Source organism: Galeopterus variegatus, unplaced genomic scaffold, assembly GCF_000696425.1.
Source record: "Galeopterus variegatus unplaced genomic scaffold, G_variegatus-3.0.2 Scaffold5995, whole genome shotgun sequence".
Lineage (NCBI taxonomy): Eukaryota > Metazoa > Chordata > Mammalia > Dermoptera > Cynocephalidae > Galeopterus > Galeopterus variegatus.
Window position 1 is genome coordinate 19,281 of NW_007732106.1, and position 13,059 is coordinate 32,339.

The 13,059-nt window shown below is 41.3% G+C and overlaps 1 protein-coding gene across 1 annotated transcript in view; it reads right to left on the minus strand.

Annotated features, from left to right (window-relative positions):
* Positions 1 to 13,059, minus strand: part of DCLK1 (doublecortin-like kinase 1) — a 69,600-nt gene that overhangs the window by 8,299 nt on the left and 48,242 nt on the right. The window contains exons 9-11 of the mRNA XM_008590325.1: positions 12,605 to 12,682; positions 12,143 to 12,239; positions 9,605 to 9,685 (exon numbers count right to left, since the gene is read on the minus strand). Coding sequence (XP_008588547.1) covers positions 9,605 to 9,685; positions 12,143 to 12,239; positions 12,605 to 12,682 — 256 coding nt within the window. The remainder of the gene's footprint in view (positions 1 to 9,604; positions 9,686 to 12,142; positions 12,240 to 12,604; positions 12,683 to 13,059) is intronic.

The window sequence follows — 13,059 nt, forward strand, 5'->3', positions numbered from 1 at the left end:
AAAAAAAAAAAAAAAAAAAAAAAAATCATCCTTTTTAAAAAAAAAATTTTCTCTTAGCCCATCATTTAGACCCAATGCCAAGAAAACTGGCAGACCTGGGCTCATGCATGGCCCATAAATAAACTCAGGCTTGTCCACAGCTGCTCAATCGGCCATTCTATAATCCCAGACAACCTTCCAGGCAGAAAGTTCTTCCTTAAGTTTTAAATCCTCCTGCTGCCTTCAAATCATCTGCTGTTATGATGTATTCCACATTGGAGCTCATTTTGACTAAGGCTCCTGCTCTCTACTGGAGCCGTCTATGACTGAGGCTGGAAAAATTGCTCTCCTGTACTAACAACTGTTAGAATAACAATAACCAGGGTCATAAATATGTGCCACCACTTACTAGTTCATGATGAAAAGCCTGCATGATCCTGAAGGCAGAGACTGTGTTTTGTTCACTATAGAATCCCCAGGTCTTAGCATAGTGTCTTGGCATGTAGTAGATGCTTAATAAATAATTGTGGCATAAACGAATGAATGGATAATAAAGTGTTTGTTGCTATCTGTTAAAACCAAAATCTTGGCAAGACATTCCATGCCTTTCATCAGTTTTCTACTGTCCTTTTTCTCCATTATTTTGCTTGTAATTTCTTGGTTCCACCCAGGAAAACAAATCTGCTGTTTTGCAAGCATAATGTGCTTGTTCTTTTTTGCATGAGCTGGTCTCTCCACATGGGACTGACTTCTTCTTTTAGCATTTGGCTATTCATTTACTTGACTGATATTAGCTGCAGGTCTATAGTGGACCCAGCACTCTCGCAGGTGGTGGGAAAATGATGGCAAGCAAAAACAGGCATGAGCCCTGCTCTTCCGGACCCTGTTTCCCTCTTTTCTCTTCAAAACTTGGGTCTGAATGATCTGTTTTAAGACATTTTTCGTCAGTTAAGCACAATCCATTCTAATGGCTCTTCTGTAAACCTCTAATGCTTTTTCATTATATCAATTTGCACTATTTATATTTTTTGATGTAATTTATGTACGTACACACACACACACACACACACACACACACACACACACACACACACACACACACACACGCTTGTCCTTTTTGTACCATGCCTTCCAAGTTTTTTGTAATCTTTAATTATAAGCACTTGGTTTAGTGTCTTGCACACAGTGGATATTCAATTTATGATATTCGTGGACTTACTGCCTAATGACTAGAAGCGAAAATAATGAATATGCTTATGAAGATAGTTGAAACCAGATGTGGAGGAAGGAGGTTTTTCTCATCATACAGAGTGAATTATAAAAAAAAAAGCCTGTTTTGTGGAAAGAGTCAGAAATAAAGTGAAAATCAATTAGGGTAACAGTGGAGTGATACTTGGTGAGGGAAAAGAAACAGGGACACAGGAAGTAGCTACTATGCCAGGGGCTAGGTTAGGGATGGCAGGAGGTAGAAGAAGAAATGATCTCTGTCCACCAGAACCTTTCAGGCTAATTGGGAGACAGAATACCCACACACCATGTCAAATAGGGAAGCAGGTCAACTAGATAAGTAAGAGCGGTCACAAAGCAGCGCAGCCTCATGGCTCAACTAGAAACACCAAAGGAGTTCAGAGGAGAGAGGACGTATTTTCTGCTGTGAACAGCCAGAGCAGACTTCGTGAGGGCTGTGGGATCTGACCTGACCCTTAATGATGGCGAGCGCGCTGGCGGGTGGGGAGGCGGGGGGTGGTAGTTGGTGTGCAGGGGTACGAGTGGTGACGAGTCACCAGTGCATCTCCAGCTAAGGCTTGTGTGGGGAGTCATGGCAGAGCAAGCTGAAAGAACAGGGAAAGACTAGCCAAAGTACCCAAAGGTCCAGGGACTGAAGCTCCCTCTAAATTAGGAATAAAGCAGTGCTTCTTAATAAGAGGGGCGCAGGTGGAAGAAATGTGAAGGGCGACTCTCCCTTTACTCAGACATTTGACAGCAACCATCTGGTTCCCAACTCTACAAGTGAAAGAGAAGTCCACGATAATCACCAATAATTGGGATTATGCAGTTCAGAGTTTCAAACACAAGGGTGAATTTAATGGTGTGTTTTAAAAACACTTTTTAAAAATGGTGGATGAAACAGGCCACTGGAATTGAAATCAGACAACAGCTCTTGGAAACTGTCGGTATTTCTGAGAATACTTAAACATTTGACAAGGTATGCGATGGTGCTGACAGTCCTACAAATGTTAGTGCTACACTGCTGGCATAGTTGGGGGTCCTGCCTGAATGCGAGGGGCCGCCTGACACAGCGGTGCCCACTGGGCCTCATGCCCAAGATGACACGTGCTTCTAACCAGCTCTTAAGAGAGTTGCAGGCTACCTTGGGCAAAGTGATTTCTATGAGCTTTTGATTATAAAGTAGTTTGAAAAGCATGATTGGGAAGCAGGTTGAGGGAAGGTTTTCATTTTTTAGTACAAAAGAAACTCGAGCATATGTGTAGTATCAGGATGAGAGGCTAGTGGCAAGGGAGAGTTGGAAGACGGGATAAGGGTGAGGGCAGGGTGGAGGCTGGGAATAAAGCGGCCGGCCTCGGGAGGTGCAGGTGTATCTCTCTCTGAGGCCAGAGAAATAAGGAACGAATGGGTGAAATTGTTTTGAGGTGTAGTGGAGGCGAGTCAAAAGAGAACGGCAGGGAAAGGAGGGGGACGCAAGTGTGTAGCATCACGTGGCCCGTGCTGACAATGATTTACATACACGATCTCCTTCATCCTCAGTCTATGAGCTTCCATATGCACCATCACTCCCATTTTGTAGAGGAGCAAACTGAGGCTCAGCAAGATGAAATCATTTACTCAAGGTCACATAGCTGCAAGGGGGTTGAGTCAGGACTGTCCCAGTCTGAAACTCTGTGTCCTTTTAACCACACCACACAGCATCAGTTGAGGGCACTTCCCAGCACAGCATCCAGCTACAAAGGGCTCCTCATGGAAGTGAAAATACTCCATGAACCACCTTGCCATATGAAAGTTGCACAATGGTGAGGGGGAATGAGATTTAAATCAGGGGCTGAAAAACCAGAGAATATTGGCATGGCACTTAATAGAGCCTAGGAAGCATTTGGAAGTCAATAAAAGGGACACTGAACACTTCACAGGGCCCTGTGGAAAATAGTTAGAAACTTCTATGGCAAGTAGAGACTGGGTACCCACTAAAAATGTGGCAAAATGACCTAGTAGGGCCAGGACTCTAGGATCCCGTGTGTGGCACGCAGTGCTGGAAGGTCTGGCTGAAATGAAGTTGCCCTGAGCAATGGTGTGGTCCTGTGACTGGCCTGGGCTCGATGGGGAGCAAAATAACTCGGTTTCTTTAGAAGCAGCCCCTACTTAACTTACAGAGGGAAATTCATCTCTTGCTGAATAATCTCCCCTCCTTCTCGGTCCCCCACCATTGCCATATTTGCCAAAAATTTATTTTTACCCTATTTTTCATTCCCTGCCAGTTCTTGAGCTCAGCATTCGCCTTCTTACCACCTCACGATGGACTTCACTATCACTTCCCAGCCCTGTCCTGGTCCTAATCTCCTGTCAAGGCTCCTGGCAACTCTTTCAGATGCTGGGGCCTGGAGCTTTAGGCCTCCAGCTTTAAAACAACTCTCCCAAGTTGTCAGAGATGCTTTCGACTTCGTAAATCTTAAAACATTTCAGAACTTTTTCCCCAATGAAATAAGGTATCTTAGTTAGCGTACGTAACACACACTCACACCCCATGGCAAGAAAAAGTCTGCAGCATTTCCATATAAATTTCAAAGGCTTTCAGCATAATTGGATTAAAAGACAAACAACTGGCTTTGCAGGGATCTAATCTGTACCTGGGTCAAACAAATTGATGATAGAGATTTAGTTAACTTACTGTCTTGCATCAATAAAATAAATAGAGCTGTTAAAAACATACACACACACACACACACACACACACACACACATATACACACACATACATCTTTATTACCATTATTCAGAATAGATTATGTGCCAAAAATGTGCTATGAATTTTCTAAATGTGACAAACCTGGCAGTATTTTACAAATAGTTACAGTATTATTACCATACGTTCTGGTTCGGGAGTAGTTTCTGAAGTTTGATGCAGGCTGGTTGTGGTTTGAGGTTGGTGGTTTTAGATTTAGAAATTCCCCTCCACCATTTGGAAGAGCATTGCAACTGACAAGAACAAAATTAGTTTGCAAAATGGAAAATGAACTCTCCCAGCTGTCTGTAGGAGATCTAGCCTCCTGGTCTGCATTTCTCCAGGGGTTGCTGGGGAGGGGCTGTGGGCAGGGGTGTGGGGGCTCGGATGTGAGGTCACTCAGTCGAGTGAATTCCCCTCTTTCCTTGGGGAAACCATTCCAGGAGTCATGCTTTAGAAAATCCTCCTCCCCTCATGGATTTTTGGTTTTGAATTGTGGATCTGGTTTTCAGTATATTCATTGCCAGACTCCATTATTAAGAATATCTATAAATTTATGAGGAGCAAGGCAGTCTTGAGCAGTTTACTACCAGAATATTCCGCTCTAGTTTTGAACAATTCCAAGTGCATTAGTGTACTCTTCAATAGCAGTTCCATTTCACCTCCCAGTGAGCTGCCCCTTGATTCTTGTAAACCATCCCCAGCTTTACAGCACCCCAGCACCTCCAACCCCCTTCAGCATGGCCCTGTGCATCCTCTGTGTCTACAGTTCACACTGCAGGGGGGTTGAAAATGCAAAGTAAACCAAGGTTCACCTTGGAGCAAAGAGGACAAGACGCCCCAGTGGAAAGTAAAATTCTATGCTATCATTTATAGTTTATGAATATAGATAAAAGTGGTTTTATAGATTATTACAGTGTCATTGGGGTTCATCTAATGTCTAACAAATTCTTCCACCACAATAAGATAAATGCATAGTGTGGGCAGGGCTGATTTTTATTAGTAAGCATGAAATATCCTGGGAGGTGATCCAGTCTACTATTTTTTCTTCTTTCGCTTGTTCTTTTTTCTTTTTTAATACACTGACTTAGTAGTATCTCTTCAAAAATGTATGTAGGTGAGAAAAAGGAGGTAAAATAAAATTTAAAGGCCAGGAAGGTGATAGGAAGTCTTGAATTGGCTAAATAATTATACTTGACTTATTTAAACCAGTCCATTCCACGAAAACAAGGGTTCTCAAGCTTGGTCTCACATTGTAATCACCTGGGAGCTTTTAAAAGTCCCGATGCCCAGATGTCAGAGCAGACCAGTTAAATCAGAATCCCTGGAGGCAAAACCCAGGCACCAGACCTTGTGCTAGACACTCCACTGAGCCTCACTTTCCTCATCAGCAAAAGTGGGAAAATTACTTGGGGTTAAACATAGATTCACAGAATTATAGCATGCTAGAGTATCAGGAGAATAACATGGAATAAAATAGGTCAAAATTTTGAAAATAAAAATGCAATGATAGCAATGTATTCGAAATATTACAAAAATGATAATTTGATCCTAATTACAAATAAGAATTTTTTTGAAATGTTAGTTCAGTTGATGAACTTATCACTAACCTACCCTTTCTATCAATAAAGCACCATTTTGGGAGAAAGTGACTCAACTCTCTCCCCAATCCCTGGAATGATCAAGATATATTATTACCTATTCCTTTCTTATATTATATGTGCCTATGTCATATGGTTCTCCACTAGATAGGCAATAAGGGATATACACTTAGCCGGCACAATCCCTGTTGGTATTTTGCAAATACATTAAAGGAGGTAGCTGTGATCCTGGAGAAAGCAACAGAGCTGATAATGCACAAATTATCTCCATCAGTCTGTGACACCCAAGCAGGATATTTTTTGAATGAGAAGTTTTCCTCCTTCTCATACACCAACATTGGTCACAATTTGCATTTCATCAGGCTCGAATTCACCAAATATTTATTTAAAGTACCTAGAAGGGCTAGGGCTTAAGTTCGTACTCTCAGGCCTTTCAAATACGTGATCCTCTCTCCATTTTCTCTATTTCACAGGTAGGAAAATGGGTTCAGAGGAGAGAAATGACTTCCAAGGTTGGGTGAGCTGGTGCTGCTGCGGAAGTCTCCATTCCTCTCCCAGACACGTGGTTGCCTAGGGACATGCTTTGTTCACCTGGCTCCCTAGAATCCCCCACAGAGAGGTCTCACTCACAACTCTTCCAACAGCAGAGTAGAAGTCAAGGGTACAGAGGAGCACAGCGGGGTTTGAACCCGGAGAATATGAAAATAAATGTGAGCTTAGAGAAGGCTCCTGGAACGAGGTTAAAACAAGTGACTTTGCTGACCAGGTTTTTCGATTCTATTGCCCTTATGCTCGACTCTGTTTCATGAGACACTGCCTTTTCAATTCCAAGTGTGCCAGGTGAAAAGGTCACTGTACAAGCGATAGAGAAAATTAGAACTGATGAGAGCACAGGAAGAGCTTCCTGACGACTTCCATCAGATTCACAAAATTATCATTACTTCTCTCCCCTTTAGGTAGTATCCTCTGTCGTGATCAGATATAATTTGATTGCAAAATGCAAAACGTCTTGTTAAATGGATATCCTTTTTAAATTCCTAGTTTATTACATCAATTGCTTGGTTGTTTATTTGTTGCATTGACAGACCTCAACAAAAACTAAGTGATAGTTGTGAAAGCTTACTTTTTCATTTTCTTTTTTTGAGGCAAAGAAAACAATCAGTTTTCTGATTTAGTTTCTACATAAAAATAATTTCAAAAGTTAAGTGGCTATTTTATATATCCAGTTTTAAAAAAGTTTTTGCAAAAACCAGTATATTTTCTTCTCTTAGAATGTAAAATCTGCTTGAATTATACACAGGATGTTTTTTTAGTTTTAAATCTCCTAGATGATTACTTAAATGTTATCCTTGCTTTTAGGAAATGTTTTTAGGGAATCTGAGAAGGAAAACTAAAATGACAGAAGTCCAAGTTCCAGAGGGAGCCATGGGACCTAATTACGAGAAAAGTGGGAGCATGTGTAGAATTTGCACAGAGCAGGTTGAAGAGGGAGAAAGTTACTGCTGATGTAAGTGTATGTGCCCCTAGGAAAATGAGCAGCCTAGTTTTTCACAGGTAACAGCCAGAGCCTCTTAATTTTATTTCTTTACCCTGGTTGCATTTGGATATTATTGATATGGGGCCATGTGGTTTGGAATCAGGGTAAGGTATTATGGTGTTCTCAGCACTCAGACCCTTCATGTCTATAGTCAGATTTGCTCACATTCACAGAGCTATCATCCAGCAAATATCCACATCTTGCCAGGGCCCCCCCTGGGACCGAGCTTTGGCATCTCCTGCAGGAAGCCTTCCCTGACACCCTGCCCACAGAGGCTGGCTGGGGTAGCCCTTGTCCACTGCCCTGTAACTGTCTGCTTGTGTCAGACATTGCTCCTGGACGGTAGGTCTGGCACGCAGTAGTCCTTTGATGAAAATGTATTTAGAAGTCCAAAATGGCTATTTGTCATCTACAAATCGCTTTCCTCTATGGCTCTTTATGAACTTTCAAAGTCCATATTTCAAATTCAGACTTTCCAGTTTATTCTATGTGGTCATCCTGTCTCAGTCTCCCCAGGCTAATAGGCGATTCAACAATTTGTGTTCTGTGGGCTTTTATTTATTTATTTAAAATTTATTATTATTATTTTTTGGTTTTGGCTGCTGGCCAGTGCAGGGATCTGCACCCTTGACCTTGGTGTTACGAGAACCACGTTCTAATTATCTCACGTAGATTAGTCAGAACCAACTGCTGCCACCGAGAGAGGCTGCAGCTGGCTGTGCCTCTCCCGCCCTGCACACCTAAGGGAAAGGCACCACGACCTAGGTAAGTTACTTTGGAAAGGTTGCTAACTTGTGTTAAGAATCATTACAACAACGCCCATGTCCATACTAAGTTCTTTTACAATATTTACAGTGCTTCCATCTACAACAAAGGGAGGGCAGCTGTGGTGCAGTGTGGTGCTTAGGACTTTAAAGCAGATGGGCTTGGAGTGATGCTACTTGGCTGCAAATTCTGGCTCAATCGCAAGCTTGGCTACTTTGGGCACATCATCCTCCACAGCCTCAGTCTCCTCATCTGTAAAATAGGTACAATAATTCCCACCCTGCCTATCTTATACGTTTGTAATTAGGCTCACATAAGATGCTTCCTAAACCTTCCTGCATCATAGAAAAGGATAATTTTTGCTTAACAACCTGGGGTACATGCAAAGGTCCCTGTGGCTGGAAGAGGCCTCTCCTGGACAGTGTCTGCCCTGCTCCACTACCCCAGGGGCTGAGAGGATTAGTATCTCTGCACATCTGTACACCGGTTGGGAAGCTCTGCTATGTGAAAAAACTTAAACCTCAGCTCACATTTCTACGTGCTCATGTTCATATATGTTTTTCTCTCATACACTCATGTAACGTCCCAGTGGTGTGTGAAGAATCACATTCAGATGTGAAAGTGCTGGAGCCTAGGTCCTTGGTCATTAAGTGGCAAAACATGAGCAAGATCCCAAGCTCTTGTCACCTCACATGTTGACTGTGTTTTCAATCACGCCTTGTCCTCAGTAATTAGTTATTTTGGGAAAAAAACACTTGACTACTCATCAAGGCGACAATCTGGAGAAATGAAATATTTTGTTGCCCTCAACTTACAGCCAGATCATTCAGTACAGTAGAGAGGCTGGCAAGATGTTTATCAATGAGCTGTTTTATGGTTGTCCATTCCTACGTGCATGTCCGTATCTATATCCAAATCTTTGTCTTCTATACTGGCAATAAGAACCATTCAGCCTAGTTATGGAGCTTCCCCATCTGTCAATGTGGGTTACAGTAGTGACTAGGTTATAAAGTTATAAAGTTGTCAGGAAGAACACAGTCAGTTAATATATCCAAGGTGCTTAAAATGGTGCTGGCAGACTTTGGGAGTAAGGCACTCTGCATTAGCTGTTTACTATTAATCAAAACAAATCTTATCAATCTGTTGTAGAGAGACATAGGGTTAAAAATAATGAGACTGCTCTGGAGAATTCTTTTATAGCTGAAGAAATATCGTTAGGCCCTTGTACTCAAAAAGCAGCCACAGAGGCATCATCTGGGAGCTTTTAGAAATGCAGAGCCTCAAACCTACTGCATTAGAATCTGCATTTTAAGCAGATGTCCAGGTCCAGGTGAGTTGTCAGCATGCTCATATTTGAGGAGTGCTGTGCTGGAGTGCTCCCAGCTAGATGCAGACACCTTTTGGTCACTTGTACTTTTGGTAGGAATGTCAAAAAGCAAGACTAAGTCAGAAAATCTGCTTTGTCTTAATGATGATTATTTACTCCTAATCTGGTTCACAGACAGTAGGTTGTGGGGTGGGGGTAGCGACCACGTGCACCTCCCCAGTTAGGAGGCAATCCTACAAGAATCAAATGACACGGAGACATCAGATACCCTCAGGGAACAAGTCTAAGATCCTGTAACTGCCCTGGCATATTTGACGGGGAGGAACAAACCCAAACCCAACACTTTAAACAGGAGGCAGCATCATATCATTAGGAAATCTGCAAATGGTTTTTAAAAGGGACATGAGGAGTGAATATAGGGCAGGGAGCAAGTCACTTACGTTAACCCAGGGATGCTCCAGGACCTGTACGGCTGAAAATCGCTGATCGACATCGACCAACAGCATCATGGTGATGAGCTCCTGCAAAGGGGAACGTGAGATCCCATTTATCTAACTTTTAAGGTGAAAATCTAGGTGTTTACAAATGCACGCGTTCTCTTTTAGTTTGGAAAAGCATTTGTAAAAGCTCTAAATCTTAAATATATCAACTCCACTTACCCATAGCTACCTAAATAACGTCTTCAAAAGTTAAAAGAAAGCTGAACATTTGGAATTACAAATAAGTAGCTTGCGTTGGTGGAAAAATAATAAAATTAATATTAAAATCAATTTCATAAAAATATTTTTAGTAGGAAAGAAATTATACAAGTTAAAGAAATATTACTTTCTTTGTCTAGGGTTTTGCACTTTAAAGACAGATTTCTTAATTAGCTTAATAGAGAAGTCACATTTTAACGACACTTAATTAAATTTTTACTTTGGCAGCTAAATGGAAAAATGGATTTTTTCCCCTAATTTCAAGATGGCAAATTTAGGTTTGAAAGAAAGGAATGAGGAAAGACGGAACTGCTAACAGCTACTTGGTAAAATAGAGAGAACTATTCTTTAGTAGCCAAAGAATTTCAAGGAAATGTGTTAAAATTGCTTCAAAAATTTCCAGACTAATTGATACAAAGAAAATAGAATTATTGACGTAAATGAGTTGACAATTCTGAAATTAAAGAAACTTCCCCATGAAGTCAAATTGATTTGGAAAAGGAAGGCACAGCTTTTGAGTTAATGATGACTCTGTCACACATTTATCCACTTCGTAGTAGAGGTTCCCACATAACGAGACGGTTGGAAGTGTGATATCCACGTCCTTACATACATGGGCCCTGAGACCACTCGGGTGGAGATGATTTATTTCCTTTGATATAGAGTCTACCTCAGCTTTCTTCATTCTCCTTCTAACTCGGACCAGGACTTATTCAAGCACCTGCTGTTTGTGATGCCCTTTGCCAGGTGCCGTGGGGGCACAGGACATGGTCTTATTCATCAAGGACTGTTAGGAAGTGACGCCACTGAGAGCTGAGCAGATTCCTGAAGAGCTGCTTACAGGTGAAAACACTCCACCCACACCTCGGCAGCTGTATCTTCCCACCTCCTTAAACCTTGGACCTTTCCTCTGACACTTCTCTCAATCCCTACATTTTCCTAAATCCAGAGGCAGGCCCCTAGACAGCAGAAGAAAATGAGACTTGCATCCAACACACATTATCTTCTATACAAAGTGGGCAGGTCTGAGGGGCTGGTTTTTAAATTGAACTCACACTGAGGACATAGCAAAAGGAAAGGCATACACATTGAACGACCACAGGATAATTATTTCTCAACATTAAATTTTCAAAAATTGAAGTCAGTGCTTGGAGACAATATAAATTTTAAAAAGATCAATTAAAAGGTTTTCCTTTTTTCCCCCAAGGTGACTAATATCTCAATGTATGATGTTTCCAGTTTTCTTACAGGTTGATCCGTTATCATTATTTTCTAAAAGGTGGTAAAATATACACAAAATTTACCACTTTAACCATTTTTCAGTGCATAGTTCAGTGGTGTTCAGTACATTCACACTGTTTGCAGCCATCACCACCATACACGTTCGAGGTCGGTCTTTTAGTCTGATGGGAAAAAACCGTACGCCTTGTTCCCTTCGGCCTCTAAATCTTGGATATCCTTCAGGGTTCAACTTAAATCATAGCTTCCCCGTAAAGTCGTTCTCAATCTTTTAACCTACATTGAGGTTGAGCTTTCTTCCCTTTATTAGTTAATTGATTAATTCACTCACTCATATATTTATTTATTTATTCAATATATATCGAACACCAGTTATGTACTTTTCATGATTCAGGCACTGATGATATATCAATAACAAAATAGACGAAAATCCTTGCCTACAAAGAATTTGCATTCTAGTGGGGAGAGTTTGGAAATGAACTATAGAAATAAGACCTAACCACCTATCCATATGGCTCTAGTGATCTAGAAAGGTAGAGAGATAGAGCTAGGTAGTTAGATGGTATACCAGATCGACATAAGGGTGTAAGGCCTATAGAAAAAAGCAGAAGAGGAAGATTAGGCGAGACAGGTGTGGTTTAAGAGCTGCAATTGGAAACAGGGTGGTCTGGGAAGACTTCGCTGAGAAATGACATTAAGTCAAGACCTGAAAGAAGTGAAGCAAAACGCCATGCAGAAGTCTGAAGTGGGCTCAAGCCTGGCGAGGGTGGGGCACAGCGAGGGGTTATAGCCACGTCACTGGAGTGACAACCGGGGGAGAGGAAGCCAGTGAGGTGGAGGCACTTGATAAGCACCTGTTGGGACAGTTACTAACAGATAACTCGATGACTGTGAAATCCTGCAAAACCTAGAAATTACAGCTAAAATGTGTACAGAAATCATATTTATGATACTATTAGTCTGTTTGCACACAATGATTTGGAATCAATAATTCCATGTAGACACACAGGGCATATGGAAGAGGAAGGCACTGAGACCTACCTTTGCAGAATCGGAAACATTATCCCAGTACGGAGAAGGGAAGTCCACTTGCCCCATCAAAATCTGATCAAAAAGCACCTCCTGGTCATCCCCACTTCTGTTTAGATGAACGACAAGGAAAAAACAGCACTAAAATGTCAACTCAGGTTATGACATTCTTATGCACTGGGGCCCTTCCTTTTCCCATATATCTGTAAAATGTGTGTTTTTAAGCAACTGAAAATATCAATATGGAACTGTTTTGGTAAATTAAGAAGGAATGAGTTTTTAATCTATATGAAGGAAGACTTATGGAAGGCATATAAGTTAGCATGCACAACATGGAGAAAATGACAGGCGTTGCAAGGAAAGTTCTTAGTATGATCTTTTCCTGCTGCAGGCTGCTCTGTGCAAGAGCAAACGGATCATTTGCAGAATAGAGAAACGCTTTTTTGGTGCCAGATAAAAGGTCGCTGCCCATACCCACGAAATGGAGGGAAACCACACAGCAGGATGTAAGTGATGACACCAGCTGCCCAGATGTCCACCTTGAGGCCATATCTGGAAAAATAAAAGACATTAGAGTTAGGAACGTCAGGCCAGGACAGACTATGGGGCATACTAGAATAGACGACTCTTTTATTCTAAGCCAAAAATACAATCAAACAAAATAAAAAACTTAATCACAAACACTAAATTAAAACCCACCAGCTAAATAGAATTCAAGGAAAGAAGAAAAAAAAATAATTAAAAAAAAAAAGACTACCAAAGGCACATGAATAAAAATCAAAATAATGCATGCCTGGGCTCATATCCAAATATCAATAAGTGAAGGATTTCACCAAAAATGTTGATTATAGTCCTATCAATTTTGAGACAGGGATGGACCCTTGAGACTATCTAGCTCCCTCATTTTGGGAATAGTAATTATTTACAGA